The 23,506-nt window shown below is 43.5% G+C and overlaps 1 protein-coding gene across 2 annotated transcripts in view; it reads right to left on the bottom strand.

The window, feature by feature from the left end:
* Positions 1–23,506, bottom strand: part of MYOCD (myocardin) — a 95,240-nt gene that overhangs the window by 44,560 nt on the left and 27,174 nt on the right. The window contains exons 2-4 of one of the 2 annotated variants that reach the window (XM_032839965.1): positions 10,225–10,290; positions 5,898–5,924; positions 1,318–1,373 (exon numbers count right to left, since the gene is read on the bottom strand). Coding sequence is in view for 1 of the 2 variants with exons in the window: in XM_032839964.1 (XP_032695855.1) it covers positions 1,318–1,373; positions 10,225–10,290 (122 nt within the window). In the remaining variant the exon portion in view is untranslated. The remainder of the gene's footprint in view (positions 1–1,317; positions 1,374–5,897; positions 5,925–10,224; positions 10,291–23,506) is intronic. The other variant, XM_032839964.1, reaches the window with a different exon arrangement.

The following is a 23,506-nucleotide window of genomic DNA, read 5'->3' as shown; positions in this document are numbered from 1 at the left end:
CCTTGTTTTGACAAACAGGACTTGCAAATCTCTCTGGTTTCCTACGTTTTGATGCTGGAGGTTTGCAAAAGCCTCGCCAGTAATTTTAAGATGGAAAAATTCAGTAAAGAGGGAAGAAGTCTGGGTCCCCACCAGGGCTGTGCACTTAAAGGCCTGGCAGGTATGTGCTAACAAAACATTAATAAAGTTCCGATGATACAAAGTTGGTTGTGCTATAGTTAATTCTATTCCTTGAACTCTTAAAACAGCCGTGAAACTGACTAAGGTTAGAGATGAAACGTAGCCCAAGTCCACCTAGAATATGACCACCTACTCCCTCTTCCAAGGATGCACCTGCCTTCTCTCTTAGGACCTGAGAAAATGTAAATTCAGGAGCACCGTGAGTGGGAAGGACACACGGAGATGATTTACAGAGTCCCATCGCCTTCTTGAAGGTGGAGCTGTCTGGGGGGATGGATCGGGGCTTGGCAGGGCCACCCCCGGATCTCAGGCCCTGGTTTCTAGTTCTGGGTTTTGATCCCACTCTACTGGATCTCCTACTGGACTCCGGAAAGGGATCTGGAGGTCACTCCAGTTCTGATAGAAGACAGTTGTTATCCAGGTAGCAGGGAACACAGCCTCTCGGGAGTGACTATGAGGTTGTACAGAGCTCAGCTCCGTTCTCCTCCCACGATGTAGCTGCAAGGTTAGAACTCGTGGACAAAGAAATCCCAGGAAAAAGGCACCCCCTCTGCATCTCCTTCTCATACAGGGCTGATGCCGGTTAAATAGTATTTATTCTATTATTGATAAATTCAGCTTGCAGAGATCTACTATGAAGGTATAGAGTATATGCCAATACCTCCTCCCCCAACCCTGATTGTGTTAAACAAACAAAAACAGAAAGAGACATAAACCCAAAGCCTTTTGCCTTTAGGTACCTGCCAATAAGCCCTGTATTCACAGACCCTACCTTAGTAGTACATTGGATTTTTAAAAAATCTGATTATAAGAAAGGGCTAGAAGGCTTTTCGAAGTCTGTCTGCCTTCTTCAGTGTCCTTGCCACGATCTTCCCAACATCAGAAACACTGGGGACATTTTCTTAAGCTAAAAAAATAGTTTCAAAGCGAAAGGTGGTCAATCACCTTTCTCCAGTTTTCTGTTTGTAGGAGTAGGATCCCCTATGGTGTGGCAGGGGTCTGGGGGAGAGAGCCCATGTATCAAGTTTGTGGTACAAATTCTGCCTGCTTTAGCCAAAGCTGAACGCTCAGAGATCCATACCCTGGAGTCCAAGTTCAGAAAGAGGGCAGTTTGAAAAAAAAAAAAAAAAAATTTACCTTGTCACTATCCAAATGTTTTCTTTGCTCATGGAACTCAGTTGGATTTTTCAGTGCTGCAACGGAAAGACAGGGACGTGAGCAGAGGTGGGCTCAGGGCACTGAGCAGCGAAGACGGGATATGCTGGCGTGCTTGCTGAGCTGTGCAGAAGATGGACGTGAGTGCCTTTACTAGGCCACAAGCAATCGAAGAGGAGAGGCCCCGGAGGACACCAGCTTCCCTGAAGCCAGAGGATACAGAGGGGGGTGGAATTGAGGCCGAAAACAGGAGCAGCAGCAGAGGCAGACGTGCGACAGGAGATAGGTGGTGGAGACAGGGCATTCCGAGATCCTGGGGAGGCGCGGGGACTTTTGGGAGGCTGGACACAGATCCAGAGTGAGGGACAGGGGCAGAAGGGGTGCCTAACACCCTCTCCCACTTGGCCCTGCCCCTGAGTGCAGAAGTCTGGGTGGAGGCTGCAGGCCACGGGAGGGGCGTCCCAGCCTGCAGGGAGGGACTCGAACTGGGGATAAGATCCGTGACGGGTCTGACAGGAACATGCAGCTAAGGGTGCTGGGTGAGAAGCACAGAATCAGACTTGGAGGGCTGGAAGGGGCCCTGGAGATGGTAAAATGAGCTCCTGCCCTGAACAGGATGCGGAAACTGAGTCCACAGAAATCTGCACTCGCCCCAGGGTCACATAGTTAGGGCTAAGAGCCTCGGTCCTCTGACAACTTCACTTTTTCCAAGGCATGCTGTTGAAAACATTAGCACCTGAGAGACACACGCCCGGGTCAGCCAGAGTGCACAGCAGCCTGGAGAGCCTGGACCCAATGCTGCCTCCGACCTCCCCTCTTCTTCCTGCTCTCCACTGTGGTGGGGAACCTCTTCCGACTTAGCAGAGAAGCAGAACATCGTTGGGCAACATTCCGCATCTCTTATGAGCTTTCCTGAGCCTCTGAAACAATCATTCCAGAGCCAAAGACAATCAAATCTGCATTCTAAGTGGTAAGGTTGGTGAGAGGTCACAAAACCGCATGGAGTACTTTTCTGAGTTGCAAGTCTGGACAAGCTAATGAGCCACAGGATGCAGCAGATGTCCACCTATAAGTGGCGGGCAATGAAATACTCCTCCAAGGTTTGGCCAGCTTAAAAAATTGGGTTTCTGGCCAGATCGGCCACTTGGAGGTGGACCTGTGTGAGTCTTGCTCAGTCTTTAAGGTAAATTCTAAATCTGAGCACAGATTTCAGGAGAGCTTGCTGGACATCAAGCAAACGGCATGGCAGTCCTGGCAGCTGGTCGACGACCTTATCCTCTACGGAGGGTACAGCCTGGGAAGCCACTAAGGCATGCTCTCTCTCAGTGTTCCTGCCTCAGGGGACCAAAGGAGTGTCGACCGAAGGAACGTGCCCAGTAGTCCCAGCTGGCTGCCTACCCCCTTCCTCACTTTAAGCAGAAATTAAGGGGCTTCCCTTCTTACAGGAAAAATAATGGAACGTGCTGCTTGAATATCCCAGTTCCCATTGATTGAACATGTTTCTCTTTGCTGCTTTCATTCTTAAAACGGGCTTCTTTGCAAAATCTGCCATTTCCAATGCCCCCTTGCCCACACCTTCCGTTCGTCCCTGCTCAGTAGCTCTGGGAAATCATCTGGAGAAACGTGCTGTCCTAACTCACTGCTTAGGCATTTTCTCTGATTCGGGTTGGGTCGCCACTCCTTGTAAGGAGGCTGGTCTTTTCCTGCATTTGATCATGGTTGCAATTTATACCGATGGTGTTCTGAGAGCAACTCTCGTATCCCCAGGCAACCAGAGCCTCCAAGTCTGCTCCAGGTGCAGGGGGCCCTGGTGAATCTGTACAGTCTGCACGGAGAGGTCTTCACCTCTGTCTGAAGACCACAGTCTGGTGGTCATCTAATTTGGGATTCCGTATTGGTGTTGCCCTCAACACTTACATTCTCCAGAAAAGAAATGATCTTTGTGTGACTTTATTAAGTGGTTAGAAAGCATTCACACATCCTTTTCCTTAAGCAGCAGCCTTAGGGGAGCAGTATGAATCCATCCCGAAGTATCACTTACATTCCAAACTCAATTGGTTTTAATGGGGCTTAGGAATTAGGAGGAATTTCTCTTGCCCCCTGGGGCTCTTCAGTTCCTATTAGCAGAACTTATTAATTGTTCAAAGAAGCAGTGCATTTCCTGTATCTTAGCCTTGGAGGGCTGTATAATTCATCACTTCTTGGTGTTAATAACTTGTGAACTGATTTGCACGGTCCAGGTCTCTGATGCCAGGAACACAAAGGTCTTCTGGAAACTTCTATATCAGAGACACAGTGGGAGACGCTATGTCCATTTGGCAAGGACTTGGGAAGAAAGCCAAAGAGGTCCACACACTGCATTTTACCACACACTCATCTCCCCGGGGCTTAAGGGATGTCATATGGGGTACTGGCTTGGGGTCACCCCATGGAGAACCATCCTGCCATGGCTCTATGACTGACATTTGCTTTTTCCATGACTCTAGAGAATGTGGGTTTTAGCCAGCTCCCCTGAGGGCCAGCAAAAGCCATAATGCATGCCCCCCAAATCGGCTTTTTGGAAAATACACAAAAGACCTCTTGCCGCCAGCCTTGGGAGTATCAAATGGCAAAATTTTGTTTTTGGGGACGTTGACATTTAAGACGGAAAAGGAATTTGGATTTCTAAATTGAAAAAAAAAGTCAATGTGATGTCAAATTAAAATATGGTTGTAAATTCAGTCAGCCACACATCTAACTTGTTCCCCCGGGAGGAAGATTAATCACTTCTCACAAGGGAATTCGTGTTCTCGCCTCAGCGTTTAGTTACGGCCTCGTCCTATTTCGGTTCTGCAGTCCCAGCTAATTTGGGTCAGCTGTGTGTATAAACATTTGCTTACGAGAGCTCAGAAAAAGATCCCAAGGATAGAACAGGCCTCCTGCTGTTCTCCACTCTGGACCCTAACCTCATGCCTCCAACAGGAGTCCAGGAAAAGGAGAACACGGGCCCTGGGGCCACTGAGGCATCAGTGAAGGGGACGGGCCAACCCTCCAGCACAAAGCGGGGGGTTGAGAGGGGGAGCCTGCTGTTGGTCAGCTTGGGCAACAAAGGCAGGGCCATGCCTGCCTCCTCTCACGGGCTCGCTCCGTCCAGTCTTGCAGGACAGAACCCAGCAACTTCAGGATTCCAGATAAGGACAGACATGCAGAAACATAGGGCTGGTGTCCTAGGGCAGCACCTCGAACAGTGGTTCTCAACACGTGGCCCCCAGACCGGTATCTTTAGTCTCACCTGGAAGCTTGTTAGAAATGCCAAGGCTCGGACCCTACCTAGACCTCCACAACCTGGCCCTTGGGGGCAGGTCCCCAGGATTTATGTTGGAACATGCCCTCCTTGCTGATCCTGATGCCTGAGTTTGAGAACCACTGGTCTGGAACCCGCCAGGGTGGTGCGTCCTGATCTAGGGTCCTCCAGAACCTGGGAGTTCCAAAGGAGAGAAATGAATTTCTAAGACTAAGTTTCAGCATTTCAAAGAGCCAAAGGAAAAAGGTCTGTGTGCCCAGAGAAAGGCTGATAAGGCTAATGGAACAGTCCCTTTTCCTTGTGGCTGCCTAGGAACATAACAGCGTGCCTTCGTGATGGCTATCTCACCAAAAAGCATGGACTGTTCAGTTTAAATGCCATTAATGAATCAAAAACGGATATATGGATTCCTCATTCATGAAAGTGGGGTTCTCTGGGGCGGGAAGTGGAACACAAAACAGTTTCCAACACAAAGGACCCATGGCAGCGTGGAGTATAATGAAAGTTGTCTTGGGCGACTAAACATTTGGGAACTACCTATCTTGGCTCTGTCCCTGCTTTGTCTCCTCAAACACGTGCGAGAGTCTCCCACCTGTACAGCAGGCTTAGTAATGTTGGTCTTCTGTCTGTCTCACTTAGAAAGACAAACTAGATGGTGAACGGTTTTCTTCTGAGCAGATGAGACGTGCTCTGCTTTGGGAAATGACGTTCTCTCTTAGGCTGTTGACTAACTGCTTACTAAGTACCCAGAGGACAGCCCCAGAAGTCTGAAGAACTTAGCCTTGTTGCCTTTCAGACCTGGATGCACACTTGGGAGAGGTTCATACATGAATATTCGGGATTTCTAAGGAGACTCCAGAAGCATGTGTGTTGTGGCTGTCTTCCTAGTTTCTAGGGCACGAGGAACCCGAAGACAGAAGGAGGGGAAAGGCAACATTTAGGATTTTGGACAACCTCCCCCCGCCACCACCCAGTATGGGCTCGCCATGGAAATCCAGAGTGCCTTGGCCTGTCTCTGAACTTGAGAGGTTAGACAGGGAGGGAGGAGGCAGACAGATTAAAACCCTCGTGCCATGTGCTGCTCAAACAGCCAAGAGTTGTGCGCCGGGTGCTGAAGGAAGCAGCCAAGTCAGATGGATGCACAAAGAAGAGGAGGGAAGACTTTGCATAGTTGACTTCTCAAAACTATCATGAAGCTGCATGTGGTGTGGTGGAGGAGTGTGCCCAGTCATTCTTGCTGCTACCCAGGAGAGGTACCACAGAGAACTCGGGGATTTACCAAGGCTTTGCTGTGGCTGGGATTAGTCTGCAAAACAAATAAGGTGGCACCGTTCATAGATAGCTCGTCGTAGCTTTCCATTCATTTACACTGATCAGATCATGGACGCAAGCCGCCCGGATGGTTCATTCTGGCCAGCGGCGGCTTTCTGGAAGTTTCTGTGGAGACGCCGCAGCTTCTCTGGGCCCCCAGTCTACTGCACTTCTGTTGTTCTCATATTCCAGGACCACAAGCTACCTGTTTCCTCCTCTCTCTCTCTCCCCTGGGTTTTTACAGATGAGCCCCACTTTACTAGAAGAGGGAGAGGGAAAGAGGAAGTAGTTCCTTCCTTTGGTCCCCTTGGAGACTCAGTCCCATGCAGTGGTGTGATGTTTTCCAAAATAGCTGCTTGGAACAATCAAGCAGGGGTGATCTGGGGCCCCTTCCAGACGGTAAGCATCTGAAACAGAACTCACGTCTGACTCCTGTGCTTCCCCCAAGGGCCTTCCTCACAGCACATGGTCAGAATACCACTGAACTGCTACTCCACAGAGCTCATTATCCATCGGCACTGAGGCTTCCCAAGGGGTTGGAATAAAATGGTGTTGTTTTGGACTCCACCAAGAGAGGGATGCCCAAGGAAAAGAACTGTGGTGGAGAAAATCTGCACGAGAAATGGTGAATAGACCCAAGCCCCACAAGTCAACAGGGAAGGAGGCTGGTTCTGTCCTAAAGCCAGGAGAAAAACAGAGAACACAGATGTCTTTTGCAGCCTTGACCCCAAAAGCGAGGGACAGGGAAGTGGTCCCTTTGAATCCTGGCTGGCGGTGGCAGAGAAGGAAACTTGAACTCTCCATTTAGAGATTCGGAGGTGGGATTCTGGAGACAAATCCAAGCAATAGTTTCTTAAAGCAATATTTCTGAGCTAATTATAAAAGGGTATTTCACTGATATTTCATGACTATTCTGACAGTGTTAATTCTATAGTGGTGTTATAAATGTAAAAACAATCTTAGAATCTGGCCAGGGCCCATGCTCCTGGTCTGAAAAACCCCTTTCCACTATTGAGTTGCTCTGGGGCCACTGTGTTGGCCTCGGAACTCTGCCGTTCTTGACTAAATTCAAGGAACAATGAGTTTATGTTCATTCAAAGCATCTGAAAGGGGAGATCCCAGACCCATGATGGACATAAGTGAGAAATAAGTAAATGCCAAAGGGAAGTAATTAAGGGGGGTTAATTTTGGTTGTGGTGGACTGTTTGTTACTCGTCAGTAACTTTAAAACCTGCAGGATACATGCCCAAGTAGAAGGAAGGAGTTAAATTCAATCCACTGAGACCAGTTCTGCTAGTCAACAGAAATTTACACATGGTTCATTTCATCAGAGTCAGGAGGGAGAGGAACCTTATTCTTTCATCATCAATTTGATGTGCAAGTGACGTAAGATCTACCACGAGGCTAAAGCAGCAGAACTTTTCCTTCACTCTTGGTCATGGTGAGGCATAGATGAGGACAGAAAATCTGACGCCATTTTGTTAAAACCATTGGGTTTTTCTAGGCATTTCCACCTACGTATATTTTTAATTTCTCCAGATTCCAAATGAATTTTTGGGCCACAAAATGCTTGAGGGAAACCTAAGGAATTGCTTTTAAAAGTCCAAGCAATTCCTTTGGCATCTCTGAAAAAAGAGCTCTACGCGGGGCCCGATGCCTCTGCAGGTTCTCATCCCAGCTCTGCCACAAATAGGAGTGGCGATGCCTTTGAGATTTAATCTAATGTAAAACTCAAGATGAATTCTGCCAAAGGATAGCAGGTGTTTCTGTGGACTGGTTAAAAAACAGTGATGCTATGCAATAATAGCACAGAGACAAGGAACACTTTGCTTGGCCATCAACCTTCCATTAAGGTGGTTTATGATGAGCTTTCAAATCTTGGGGGCAGAGGATTGCAGTTATTTCAAATTTTATGGATAAAGTGAGCTTATACTCATAACAATGTTAAAAATTCTACCTTGAATTACACTTCTGTGTGTTTTCTATCACTTCTTCCCCTAAAATTTTGAGTCCATCCAAGGGACTATCTTGCTCACTGTTGCCTCTATGGGGCCCAGCACGCTACCCTCTGTCTAGTCTGGTTTGTAACAAAATTTGTTGCATTTGATTGGCTTGATGGGACCCCAAGTCCACTGGCTCTCCTTTCCTTCCCCTGATTGCTTGCCTTGACACAAGCTCTGCACTGCATTTGTGGAGGGCATGTTTGATCTCTGGTTGGATTGACAAAGCAAACCAACTCCGCCCCCAATCTCTCAGCAGGGGGAAGATGCGTCTTGCGTCTAACTTCCTGAGAAGAGCTAAGTTGCCGAGGTCTGTCTGGGCTGGGAATGCCTTGTGTTCCCACAGCAGCTTCAGTATTTTTCCACGGCAGAATATACACCCTCAGGAAGCCTAGTTGAGAGGAGCTAGCTAAAAACTAGGGAAAATGGATGACACTTAATTAACCTTTATCACTTTGCTGAATTAAAAAGAAAAAAAAATCGTTTCATTCTCATAGGACTTTTTTTTCCCCAGTAATTATCTTAATGGTTCAATGGACTAAGGATGCAAAATTTCTGTCGAGCAGGGTTTTGTGAATAGGAACACTATTTGATTCTGGAAATCCCAGAGGACAAAATATCATATTCCTCCCACCCCCACTGGACCCTCCTCCACAAACAGACATTGAATTTACAAAATGCACATAGAGGTGTTATTTTAAAATATACCCTAAGGGTCATTCCTATTTTTCCTAGGTGTTTTTACGGATTCCCAGAGATTTAACCCCATAAACCTTAAAAAACAAAAGGGGAATAAAGGAGTTTAATCTCATCCAAATGCTAGCTGCAAGACCCAGGTTCAGAGTACTTATTAGGCACACAAGTCAAGCTTTGTCAGTTGTGAGCAGACTGGGCTGACGGAGAGGGACTGGGTCTCTCTACTTCACGTGCCTTTCCAGAATCGAAGGAAAGAAACCCCAGTGGGGGAATAGATGATTCTAATAGTGCCCAATTACAGGTGCTTCTCACAGACTTGAGGATGTGGGCACAGACGATGGCCCTCTGAGAGGATCTTGCTGGAGCTATAATCTTCTACTTAGTGAACAATTCTTCTAGGTGATGCTTAATCAGGTAAGATTCTACACGCGTGTAACAGGATTCCAAAAAAGACCGGCCTGCTCAGCTTTGAGTGACAATGTACTTATCTGACCAGAAGTCGGAAGACCTTTGTTCTCTCCTGTGTTTTTAGCACCTCCGCTAGTGGGCTGAGATGAAACAGACCACCCAGGCATGACCATATGGGTTCTCACCACCACTGTATACACTGCGCATGCAGCCTTTAAATCGCAGGCTGAGTGGTTCTACTATTAAAGTCACCTGCTGTTTACTGTTTGGAGGGCTTAGCCATGAACAAAGAGCTATTTTTGAATTATAAAGGAAAGGGCTTGAAACATTCTCAGTTCTGTTCTGGCTCTGGGGCACGGACTACACTTAAAATTGTAGACCTTGGGTCATGGGGCTCCAATATTTATTACTAACCACAGGACATTTGACCGGGCCAAACTGTCTGCCTGTTGTCTGCTGGACTCTGAAGTAAGAGTCATGATGAATCTAGATTTCTGCAAGAAATCATTATGGGTTTTGATTTCTAAATTTTGTTGCGGGAAGGAAGTTAAAAGGTATGACCTACAGGAGCTTGAACTGTGACTTCATTCATTTGGGGCCCCCTTCCTTCTGGTCCTATGGATAATCAAGAGTTAGATTTAATCACTAACTTGGTAGGAAATTTTAAATCTATCTACTAAAAGATATGATAATCCTTCTTCTTTGACCCCAATTATGGCCAATGATTCAATATAATACCATTGATGCTAGAAAGCCATTGGTTCTCAGTGTCCCAGAAAGGAAGCACTGGATAGCATTCAATTAGTTGTGGACTCAAGTGCCCCAAACAGAATGGGAACCAAGGAGGTAAGAGGATGGACGTGTGACTGATGCTTCTGGAAGAACAGGGATGACATTCTAAAAGGAAGAGAGGGGTGAAGGTGCCCACAGTGGAATGTGTTTACTCCAAAAACAAACCCACCAGTGTGCATTTCAGCTACAACCTACGTCATGAAAGGGAAACCCCTGCAGGTGGATAGAGTCCGGGGCAAAGCATCCGAGATCTGGGGTTTCTGCTGACACCGAGTCTACGAGGATCTTGGGGGAGACCCGTCCGTAAGTTTAGGCTCAATGACCCCAGAGGTGCTTTCCAGCTCCCAAATTGCATGGTCCCCTGTAACAGGTCAGTGAACAAGAGACACAGCTACTCACATGGTGTTATGCCTTGGCCAGCCAGCTGTTCCTGGGTCCTCCTCTGCTGAAGTCGTAACTGCAAAACTTAGAAAAGAAAATGTTAGTTTGTAAGTTGGGCTGTGTATGACTGTAGTTGTTTATATTTACATCAGAATTTTTGCCAGCTCTTCTCATTTATTCTTATCTTTTTAAACATTATTTATTTGTTCATTTAGAGAGAGTGAGTGCTCGTGCAAGGGGGGGAGGGGCAGGGGAGGAGGAGAAAGAATCTCAAGCAGGCCCCACACTCAATGAGGAGCCTGACTTGGGGCTAGATCTCAAGACCCATGAGATCATGATCGGAGCCAAAATCAAGAGCTGGATGCTTCAACGAACTGAGCCGTCTAGGCGCCCCTCATTTTATTTTTAGAACAGTCCTGAACTTCTGCAGGAGCTACGTTTGTATTTCTGTTACAGACGTGCAGAAAGAAAAGAGGAGAGACCCCGAGGGTGTTGCAGGGATTTGCAGGAAGACTGTAACAAACCGGAACTGGGAACACTCCACTTCTCTTCTGAAGTGAATGTTGTTTCCAGAGGACTATGCGCCCTGTCTCCCTATTAACCACTTCACAGATACATATCAGCTAATTCTGCTGGGAATTCACCTGCACTTTCAAAAGGGAGAGAGAATGAAGAAAGCAATAGGCTTCGGAGTCTCATGTGGGTTCAAACCTCATTTCTAGCCCCTTCAAAAGGTGGACAGCCCTGAGCAAGCTGGTTAACCTCTCTGACCCTGGTTCCCTCATCTGTAAATGGAAATGAGAACAATGCCTGCTTTGAGGTTTGATAAACAATGTACACAAGTCACTTAGCACAGTGCCTGGCACAAAATAATTCATCGATAAGCAGGGGTATTATGAGCCTCCGGGACCCATTTGGAATTTTAAAGATGTACTACTGGAATCAGGTTTGCTTAGAAAAGTTAAAATACTGTAAATTCTTTGAACTTTATATTTTAAAACTTTGTTGCTATCCATAGCACAAATAGATTATATATATCATATACATACAAATGTTTTAAAAAAACTATACTTAAAATTAGGAGTGTAGCATTTGTGATTTTCTCCTATTCCCTCCCTACTTGCCCCCTAAAAATTCTATCTTTGGACACTTAGCCTCTCCCTCATGGATGTTCCATTTCCTCGGGGAGATTCTTCTTCCTCTTCCTTTTTAATTAATTAATTTACTTGAGAGACGGAGTGAGAGAGAGAGCTCACATGTGGGCTGGGGGAGGGGCAGAGGGAGAGGGAAAGAATCTCAAGCAGACTCCCTGCAGAATGCAGAGCCTGATGTGGGGCTCGATCTCACAACCCTGAGACCATAACCTAATCAAGAATTGGATGCTCAACTGACTGAGCCACTCAGGCGCCCTTCTCAGGGAGATTCTAAGTTTGGCTCCAGCATTTAAATTGCTCAGAATAAGGATAGAAAGAGCAAACATTTACAAAAAGGGGGATTGGTCTCATCAATTTGTAATGAAAAGAGAGAACAAGGAACTGCCTTTAAAAAGAGAAAATTAGGGTGCCTGGGTGGCTCAGTGGGTTAAGCCTCTGTCTTCAGCTCAGGTCATGATCCCAAGGGCGGGGAGCCTGATTCCTCCTCTCTCTGCCTGCCTCTCTGCCTACTTGTGATCTCTGTCAAATAAATAAATAAAATCTTTAAAAAAAAGAGAGAGAAAATTAGAATGGGGAGAAGAGGAGAAAAATAGGAAGGCTATGTGGGCTGACTTTCAAGTTGATTTAGTATCTTGGAGTGAGGCCTCAGAGCAAATACATTCACAATACTGAAAGAGCAATGGGGAAAGATAATCTTTTAAAGTGGTGCCATGGTTTTGAATTGGACGCTCATCAGTCTTCTTCGAGAGACATCAGTGTTGTTGAATTGCTTTTAACTATGTTTGGTTGCTAAACTGTGCTTTACCATACCCTCGTTTTACTCCAAGTTAGGACTGGACAATAAAGAAGACAAAATAAATGAAAATGGTATGAGAGTTTGTTATGTAAGCCCTCCTTCAGAAGAGCCCTCCCACTGATAAAACCTGTAAACTCTGAACAAAATATGAGATATAACTACCTGAGGATTCTGAACAAGAAACAGAATCAGGCACCTTGTTGAAACTTGGAGTTCAACAGAACCAGGCACCCTGTTGAAACCTGGAGTTGAAACTTGGAGAAGTTATTTGCATGGGGTGAGTTTCCTGTTTGGGGGAAAACTGAGGGTGACCTGGAGTCATAAAGAGGCGGGTCCCCGGCAAATAAGACTCTAATAGAAAACATGCTCATCTTTCTGGCCAGAGAAAGCAGAGAAAGGTACCTGGACAACCACAGCTGACCATCATAGATTGAAGGGGACGTCATGTAGGGGAAAGAGCTGGAGAAGGAAGGGATCCCCTAACTATGGGTATGAACTTGCCCAAGTTTCAGGTTGATCCCTTCATGATGTTTCCATGGGGCAGACTCAAAGCAGCACAGCAAAGGTTTAAAATTAAACTGAAATTTGAACCTCTGCACACATAGACGAAAAAGGACTTAATGTTTGGATCTACCTGGACTGTGTACTAAAACAAAACAAAACAAAACAAAACAAAACAAAACCAGCATTCTCCAGAGGATTGTAAAAGAACTCAGAGTTTATGTAACACAAGACAGAATGTCTAGGATACAATCCAAAATTACTTTACACACAAAGAATGAGGAAGAACCAGGAAAATGCAGAAAAGACAATTAACTAATGCTAGCCTTGAGATGACCCAGATGTTGGAATTATCATACTAGTACTTTAAAGTAGTTATTTTCTTTCCTCTTTCCTTCCCCTCCCCCCTTCTCCTTCTTCTTTTTTCTTTTTTTTGGGGGGGGAGGGAGGGGCAAGGGAGAGGGAGAGAGAATCTTAATGCAGGCTCCACATCCAGCATGGTGCCCAGCTCGGGGCCTCATCTCACAGCCCTGAGATCATGACTTGACCTGAAATCAAGAGTCAGATGCTTAACTGACTGAGCTACCCAGTTACCCCTAAAGTAGTTATTTTCAACTATGTTCGATGAAGTAAGAGAAAACATGCTTGAAATAAATGGAATGATACAAAATCTCAGCAGCAAAACAGACACATAAAAACAAGACAAAATGGTAGAGTATCTGAAATAAAAAAAAATCCATGAATGAACTTAACAAAAGAAAAAAATATTAATAAAAAAGAAAAGGATAGTAAATTAAATAAATAAATAAATAAATAAGAAAGAAAAATATTAATAAAAGAAAAAATATCAGGGGCACCTGTGTGCCTCAGTTGGTTGAGGGTCTGACTCTTGATCTTGGGTCCGGCCACACAGTTGTGAGTTTAAGCCCCCAAAAGAATAAATATTAGAGGGAATGAATCAATAAACTTGAAGATAGATCAAAATTAAGAAGATAGAGGAAAATGATAAAAAAAAAATGGACACACAGAGAGCCTCACGGACCTGTGCCACAATATCACAAAGTCTAACGTTGGCTAATTATAGTCCCAGAAAAAGCAGAGAAATAAATAATGGCCCCCAATTTCCCAAATTTTGTGAAAGACATAAATTTACAGATTCCAAAAGGTCAACAAACCCAACCAGACATATTCACAGAAAGCCACACTTAGATACACTGTAAACTAATGACTAACCCAAAGATAAAGAGTAAATTCTGAAAGTAAAACAACACATTATATAAAGGAAAACACTGATTCTCAATCAGAAAGCATGGAAGCCAGAAGATAAAACAAAAACAAAATGCAAAACAGAAAACAAAAATCAACACTTCATAGGAAATGTCCTTTAGAAACAAAGATAAAGTAAAGATGCGTTTGGGGAAAGAGAAAGTGAGATAATTTGTCACTAGCAGATTTTACTGTAAGAAATGCTTCAGGAAATCTTCAGGTTGAATGGAAATGAGAGCAGAAAGAATCCTGGATATTCAGGAGTGAATCAGAAATCATAATTATTTCTTTAAAAATATTTTATTTATTTATTTATCAGAGAAAGACAGCACACAAATGGGGGGGGAGCAGCAGGCAGAGGGAGAGGGAGAAGCAGGCTCCCCACTGAGCAAGGAGCCTGATGCGGGACTCAATCCCAGGACCCTGGGATCATGACCTGAGCCAAAGGCAGACACTTAATGAACTAGGCCACCCAGGTGCTCAGGAATCATAACTATGATAAATATTAAACTTACTTATAACTAAAGTCGGTAATAAATACTACACTTACAACGAAATATGTAACTTTGATAAATACTAAAGATATTCCTTTTTCTTAAGTTTTAAAAGAATGTATGTAACAGTTTAGAGAAAAATTATAATACTGTCTTGTGATGTTCCTAACAGATGTAGATATAATACAGATTAAAACCATAACATAAAGATTTCTACACTTTACATGTAATGGTATAATACTCACTATAGGTAGACTGCAAAAGATTGATGAAGAACAACTAATATAAATACAGAGAGAAGGAATGCCTCAATGGCTCAGTCAGTTAAGCATCTGACTCTTGATCTCAGGGTCGTGAGTTCAAGCCCTATATTGGGTGTGGAGCATACTTAAAAAAAATACAAATAGCTAAAAAAAAATAATAATAAGTTAAAAGGAATACTAAAATATATTCAAACAATATGAAAGAATGTAAAAAGTTGGGACTATAGAAGCAAAAAGTAGAGGGAGAAACAGAAAACAAACATTAAAATGGCAGAAGTATAAAAACATTCATAAACATTCAAACTAAAAGGCAAAGATTATCAATGGCAATAAAAATTAAATATGTAGTCATACAGTGTCTCCTAGAGACACATTTTATATACAAAGACTCAGATTGGTTGGAAGTAAATAGATGGGGAAAAATAGAGCATACAAACAATAAGCATAAGAAAGCTAGATTGACTATACAGTACCAGATAGAAGAGACTTCAAATCAAAGAGTATTATTCAAGATAAAGAAGGGATATTTCATAATTATACAAGGGACAAATCATTAGAGGACCTGGCAATCATAAATGGACAGCCATCTCATAAAATCCTTAAACAAATGAAGCAAAAACAGGCAGAATGAAAAGGATAAACAGACAATTTCAAAATCACAGTAGGAGATTTTATGATTCCTCTCTCAACATTTGGTAGAACTAGATTTAAAAAAAAAATTACTGATGACATTGGGATTGGAACAATTACCAGTCATCTTGATTTAACTGATATTTATAGAGCTCTGTGTTCAGTAATTTTAAATTTGCCATTCTTTCAAGGTTCACTTAGTATTCCACCAAGATATACTAGGCCATAAGACAAGTTTCAATACATTTTTTTAAAAGATTATACTCATATATAGTATGTTCCCTGATCACACTAGAATTAGTTAGAAATCAAAAGCAACATGATATTTAAGGAAAATATTTGGCAATATACTTCTTTTCTTTAAGATTTTATTTATTTGACACAGAGAAAGAGATGGTGAGAGAGGTAATAAAAGCAGGGGGAATGGGAGAGGGAGATGCAGGGAGCCCGATGCAGGGCTCGACCCCAGGACCCTGGGATCATGACCTGAGTCGAAGGCAGATGCTTAACTGACTGAGCTAGCCAGGTGTCCCAAGACAGGAAGAAAAATTTAAAATCAGTGACCTAAGATTCTACCTAAAAAGCTAAAAAAGAAGTATGCTCACAGCAAGTAGAAGGAAGAGATAGTATTAGAGCAGAAGTCTTCAAAATAGAAAGTAGACAAGTAGCAGAAAATTCAGAGCCAAAAGGTGGTTTTTTGCAAAGACCAACACAATTGACAAACCCCTACCTAGACTTAACAAAAATAAGAAAGAATAAATTTTACTAATGTCAAGAACAAAAAGATGGATCATAAGTACAGACCTAACAGGATATTAAAGGATTAAGAAGGACTTTAGGAGACTATCATTAACAATTTCGTGCCAATATATTCGACAACTTTTGGATAAAATAGAAAATTTCTTAAAAGCTACAACTTCTCAAAATTAATACAAGAAATATAAACTTGAACAGCATTCTATGACTGAATACGTTGCATTAAGAACTTGCCCCCTTAAGAAAAACCCTCCAGACCCAGATGGCTTTACTGATAAATTCAGTCAAAATATTGCGATTGCAATGAGTTGTTCTCCAAGCTGTCCATCAAGTAACTTCCATCTTCTACAGGTCACATCAATAGTAAATAAGAATCCTCACCGATTTTGTATTTCAATACCATAGATCTTAGTGCAACAGATGGAAAGAGTTTATAGAGATATCCTGTCATTAAAACCAGCCATCCTGAAGCATGTTTCAAGTGCTCTAAACCTTAAGCTATTCCGTCTTCGATTGAGTTGCATAAAGGCAGTAGAAATGGAAATGAGAAAAAATGAAAAACATTTTGAACAAAAAGAACTGAAAGAATCTAGTGATAAAAGGGAGGAGAGAAATATGGACAACTATCAAAGGGTCTTGTTGGAATCTTCAGTTATGCTGTAGGACATTTAAGAACTCCCTGATGTCATCTGTAACTATGCACTTGTACTATGTACTTACGTGATTTTTCTTGGGAGTGGGTCCATAGCCCTTGCCAGATTCCCAAAGGGGGCCAAAGCCTCCAAAATTTAAGTCCCACTAATCCAGAAATTTGAAAATCCAGCGTTTTGAGAGCATGCATTAGAGTTAAGTTATAACGATGTTGACAAAGAAGTCTGGGGGAAAATGATTAGTTTAATTTTAAACGGTCTGAATCTTAAAAGTCCCAGTACATTATCAACAATGTTTCTGATATGCAACTTGAAAACTGGGCTGGAGAAAAGCTCAGGGGTCAGGCCTGATTTGGGATACTGTCTCCAAAGAAGGGGCCATGAAAACTTGTATCAGAATTCCTAAAAAAGAGGGGTAAGTTATCCAAGGAAAGGAAAGATAAAATGAAGATGGGAATAAAATTGACATTACTGGTCAAGAAAGAATAACATTAAAAGGATCTGGTAAAGGGCATGATTAGTTTGGGGTATGATTAGTTTTGAGTATGGAATGTGGAGAAATCATAGTGCTACCTGACATCGTTCATTTCCCTACTCATCCCTTTTTAGTTCATCACTGGCAGATCTTCCTGTTAAAAGATCAAAGGCAATATTCATCACATCCCTTCAGCCTTTCAATAAGTATCTGATGGCCCGCTATGCGAGAGACTGGTTCATTATCCGCATAACTGCTGAATAGAACAGGTGCTTACCACTCTCCAAGCCATAACTTCCTAGCTGGTGAGATAAATACTTTTTCTGAGTACATAATCTTTTTACTCCTTTTTGGTTTTTTCCCTACTTTATTTTCCTTTCTCTATGTACCATCCTTCTTTTGGAACAAATTTTTCTCCCCAAAGAAGAAGCTGGTCTTCGGAGCTTTGTTAATTTGTTAATTCCCTGAAATTGCACTCAATGTGCGTGTGTGGATTGGGTTGTGCCTTCTTTCATTTTTTTGGAAGTATCTGGGTCATCCAGAAGTTAAGCACCATCAATTCTGATCTAGACTAGATCATCTCACATCTTTTCTAGCAGACTCTCTCCTTACAGTGCACCTTACACATATTATCAGATTAATTTCCCTGAAACTCTATTTCTGTATAGAAATTATTTCTGTTGCTTTGTGCAGTATCCTTCAGTGGCTCCTGATTCTAGCATCTGAGATCTTCTCCACAAGCACTATTCCCACACAAACTCTCTCCTCCAGTTTGGTCTGTTTCTACCGGAGCCCAACACCTACCAAATGTATTTATATACCTTTCCTCTGATTATGATATCCCCGTAGGGGGGATCTTGTCTATGGTTTGAGGCTAGGCTATAATTTTGATTTATTCCAAAGAGTTGGCAAACTATATATATCTGAAACTTATTACAGAATTTCCCTTTGTCCACTGGTTTGTAATGTCACTTTGTCATTTACTAAAATGCTGATATTAGCTATGATCTGTTTCTAGGTGCTAAGTTCTAATGTATACTAACTTATACTTTCTATCCTCTTCTCTTTTTTAGAAGTGAAAGTAGTACATGGTTCCTGATTCCTAGAAATAACAGATATGATAGCTTTAAAAATCTATACCTGCCCTGGAAAAGATGAAGGGAATTCCTCAGTGGATTGAAACTGTAAGTAAACTTTGAGAGGTAAACAGAATATGGGATTGGATTTGAAAAGTAAGACATATGCAAGTGAGTGATAGAAGACCTTGCCCAGCCATCCTCCTTACCCAGGAGCAGAAGGGGGTATTAAGCTCCCTCTCACAGGGTTGTTAGATCGGGTACCCAAAGGTCAGTCTCTACCATGTCCTGTACCCTTCCCCACACTGGACCAGGTACTGGGTATGGGATGGGACTGTCAGTCTCCAGGTAGGAGCAGCAAATATGGCATCTGGGGAGACACAGGCGTGGACTCCAGATTGTTGGCAATATCCAAGAAGGTCAATAATCCTTTGTTGCCTGAAACCAGCTACTGGTCATCCTGTGCCTCTCCCCTAGTCCCTCAAATCAGATCAAAGCACACATGTCAGCAACATATCTTTCCCCCCAAGGCTGTGCTCACGTGTACATCAGACAGTCTGACAACTTCCCAAAAAGCGTACAAGGTGAGGGTATGACTGAGAATCACCTAACCTGGGAAGAACATCAGCACCACAAATGTAGGATCCTAAACGTACAACAGAAGAACATACTAAAGATGACACTGTGAACAAATAAAAAGGGACTTTTCTCAGAGATAGACAAGAGAATTTTCATTAATTTCATTAATTAATTAATTAAATGTTAATTTTTTTATGTTTTATGTTAAACATAATTAATTAATTAAATATAAAAGCAGTGCCTGGGTAGTTAAGCGTCTGCCTTTGGCTCAGGTCATGATCTCCAGATCCTGGGGTTGAGCCCCATGTTGGACTCCCAGCTCAGTGGGGAGCCTGCTTCTCTCTCTCCCTCTGCCTCTACCCCTGCTTGTGCTTTCTATGTCTTTTTCTCTCTCAAATAAACAAATAAAATCTTTAAAATAAAAAAAAATAAAACAAACTGGGGGAAGGGTGGGAAAAAATAATTATCACCTCACACCCATTAGGATGGCTACAATTAAAAAAAAAAAAGAAAGAAAGGTACAAGAATTGGCAAGGCTGTGGAGAAACTGGAACCCTTGGGCACTGCTGGTGGGAATACAAAATGGTGCAACCCCTATGGAAAACAATATGCCAGCTCCTCAAAAAATTCAAATAGAATTACCCTAAGATCCAGCCATCCTGCTTCTGAGTACCTACCCCAAAGGAGTAAAAGCAGAAACCTGGAGAGATGCTTGTACTCTCATGTTCACAGCAGAATTATTCACAATAACCAAGGGATGGAAGTGACCCAACCGTCCATCAACAGATCAATGGACAGACAACATGCTGTATACACATACGCTAGAGCATTGGTCTGCCTTCAAAAGGGAGACATTGTGATACCTGCTAGAGCACAGATGAGACTTGACGACATTATGCTGAGTGAAACAAGCCAGCCACCCCAGGACAAATGCTGTGTGAAGTACTTCAAGTTGTCAAATCCACAAAGGCAGAAAATAGAACAGTGATTTCCAGGGGATGGGGCCGGGGGGAAGACTTCAAGAAATTACTATGTAACAAGGATGGAGTTTCAGTTTTGCAAGACAGAGAGAGCTCTGGAGACAGATGGTGGTGGTGGTTGCATGACAATGTGAATGTGCCTAATCTCACTGGACTACACACTTAAAAAACGCTCAAGATGGTACATTTTATACTAGGGGTGTTTTATAAGCACAAAATTAAATTACAAAAATAAAGCAAATGTTGAATAAGGTTATAGTCCATTAAGATAAACTCCAATGGGTTGCTGAATATTGGAAAAATACAGTTAAACATGAATTACTAAGCAAGGAGATGAGCTGAACGGTTCTCTTAGAATGTAATACAAAGGGATAAAAGACTGGAAACCTGGGATGCCCGGGTGGCTCAGTCAGTTAACCGGTAGCCTTTGGCTCAGGTCATGTTCCCAGGGTCCAGGGATCGAATCCTGAATCAGGCTCCCTGCTCAGTGGAGAGCCTGCTTCTCCCTCTCTCTCTCTGTCTGCCACTTTGCCGGCTTGTGCTCTCTCTGATATACATAACTGAAGAAAATAAAGACTGGAAAGCAAAGTCAGTATGTACTTAATTTACATACATTGCAAACTAGAGAAAAGCTTCCAGGAAAAAAAAAACAAACTTATTCCTACACTAGAGTTAACTATTATTCATGTTTGATTCATGTCTTTGAAGTCCTTTTCCCTAGATGCTTTTGTGGGATCCCATTATAAATCCTTCTTTCCCTAACTGAAAGGACTTTTTATTTTATTTATTTTTTATTTATTTACTTACTTACTTAGTAACACATCACAGATATGTTTCCATATCACTTAATACCCTTCAAAAGACACTATTTTGGTAGCAGCATCTTCCTTTTTTTTGGTTATTCTGTATGTTGTTGAACTAAATGTCTACTATTAAATATTTAATTTTTTTTCCAGTTTTCTGTAACAGTGGACACTCTGTAGTCAATTTAGGGCCACATCATCAATATGACTTTAGGATACACTCCTAGAAGTGGAACTGTTTGGGCTCTGGATGTGTCAAATTTGAAAGCCTGTGGTCCGTGAGATAAACAGCTCTCCTGCAAGGTGGTTCTGATTTTCTTCTCACGAGTGATGGGTGGCAGGTTGCCCACCACCCGCTGCCTGGCCACTCTTACCATGCTGTATTCCTGCTCTCCACCAAAGCCAGAGGCCTGGCTGCCAGTGAGTGCTCCAAGCCTACGGGGAATGGCCAGACAGCCAAGGCCAGGAGGATCCTGGCAGCAGACCTAACTTGTCCTTGGCTGGCTTCTTCTCCAGGGCTGGCTGAGCTCTGATGCTGGAGGTGGGACCTGAAGGACCACCTCCATTTTTGTGGCTGCTCCTCGCTGCATGTCAGGGAGTCCTGACCCTTTGGGCAGAAACCTTGCACTTGGTGAAGCAGGCTTTCCCTGTGGGCACTGCTGCCCCCGGCCAGCACTGGCCTCCTTCCTGAACTGCCTCTGTGTGCTTCCCTGGGCAGTCCCTCCCTCCCTGCTTTCAAGCTGGCTGGAGTCTTTCATGTCCCCAAAACTCTTGGCAAATGTCCACTGATCCACTGTAACTAAAAATACTCTAAGCAGAGGGTTGCTTTTTGGCCCAAGCCTCCCCCATGCCCCACTCCCACTTCTAACCACCTACAAGTGACAGGCACTCATCAAGTCCTCTCTTCACTTCCTTGGAGGCCATACGATGATCTTTGATGGGTGAAGGGAAGGACATTCTTGGAGTTTTTGTCACCACAGTATGTTCTCTAATGGTTCTGGCTTTTGGGTATCAGTCTTTCATAGCTTTCACAACCAAAGCATTTTTTTTTTTTTTTGGCCTTCTTTTGGCCCTTGTCAGAGTTGGGAGTCACATTTGCACTCAAGTTGCTCCTTTCCTGAGAAGTCCTGGGCTCTGGATTCTCATTTCCTCATCTGTCTGGCTATTCTTATCTCCAGGACTATGCTATTTAAGTTACTGTAGACTTACGATAGGCTTTCAGGTCTGATACAAAGAATCTCCTATTATCCTTTTAAAATAAATATTTTGGGACTACCCTAACTGGTCTCCCTCCACACTCCTCCCAAAGAAACTTTAGGACCAGAGTAGCAAGCTCTACCACCACCCCAAATACCCACCTCCCGCAAATAGATTCCTTTACTATTTTGTAAAGTGTGAACACCATCCAGTTAGAGCAACAGCCCCCTGTCTGATGATGATTAAAGAATACACAGAAACTTCTGGATCAAGTATAGGACAAGACGGGGAATAGGTGCCTATATGCAGCTGGGACCAAGCACCCGATTCCAGAATGGGAGCTGGAATATCTTTAGACACCATTGGGTTGCAACCAGAACGTATCACTCCCCTGTGCCCAGGAGAGGAAGCATGATGGAGCAAGGGATTTGGGAATGGAAAACAGAGCCCTAACTTTTTTTTTTAAAGATTTTATTTATTTATTTGACAGACAGAGATCACAAATAGGCAGAGAGGCAGGCAGAGAGGGAGAGGAGGAGAAGCAGGCTCCCCGCTGAGCAGAGAGCCTGATGCGGGGCTCGATCCCAGGACCCTGGGATCATGACCTGAGCTGAAGGCAGAGGCTTTAACCCAATGAGCCACCCAGGCGCCCCCAGAGACCTAACTTTGACTCCACCATGCCCTGTGACCTTAGACAAGCCACTATGACTAAGAGTCCTAGCCCTCTCATCTGTATACAGCAATCAATATTGCTGTCAATAACAAATCCTAAGAACCTATCTCACGGTTGTTGGGATGGAGGCAAGGAGTTAGCCCCTTCCTAAAATATACGAGGCTGTCAAATGCCTTTCTGTGTTAAATTGATGATGACAACTTCAGGAGAAAGTCCACCTGTTTGGTGCTGGTTACAGAAGCTGGAGGAGAAAGGGGAACCATTTTCAGTAGGAATAATAACGTGTAACTTTTAACAGTCCTGTTTAAAGGTAGCGAGTTAGCTACTTTCTAAACTACACAAGGCTGTCAAATGCCTTTGTCATGCTGCCTAAATGCTGGCCAGGCCAGGGCTCCAGGTGGTAGAAATTGGGAAAGAGGAATCTGGAGGAATCTTACACAGAGTGCCTTGAAGATACAGGGATGCCGCCATTCATTGAGCGAGGTGGGAATGGTGGGAGTGAAGAGAAGAAACAGAGTTATTAACTCCTCACAGAGCAGTTCTGGCCTTGAGGGAACGGAAAAGGGCCAGGGTCTGGAACAGAAGCTTTTATAGAAATTACCTCATTGAAACCTCCTGCTAATCCTATAGGACCATAAACTATTATCTTATGTTGCAGCTCGTAGGCCCAGAGGGCACCGATAACTCCTCCAAAGCCTTAAAGTTATGGAGGGAGGGAAGCACATTTCACACACGTGACTTTGGACTCATGGGTACAATTTCCAAATGGACCCATGTTCTATGTTACGTTTTAATGTATTTCCCCCATTTTGGGGGGTTCCTTTCAGATGAAGAAGAGGAGCCACTATAATGTGAGGCATACTCCTTACGCTACCTGCCACCTAGGTACCCATAACATAAGGGACCCTCGGCTCAATAGCACTGCCCGAAATGTCTCCGTAGCAACAGTCATGCAGGGCACCATTGTCTCTCTGGAGCCAACAGCAGCTGTGTGACTATCCTACCTG

This window comes from Lontra canadensis, unplaced genomic scaffold, assembly GCF_010015895.1.
Source record: "Lontra canadensis isolate GAN:19392208 unplaced genomic scaffold, GSC_riverotter_1.0 scaffold110, whole genome shotgun sequence".
NCBI classification, from domain to species: Eukaryota; Metazoa; Chordata; class Mammalia; order Carnivora; family Mustelidae; genus Lontra; species Lontra canadensis.
The sequence above is the reverse complement of the archived record's forward strand: the minus strand, read 5'-3'. Positions and strand labels throughout refer to the sequence as shown.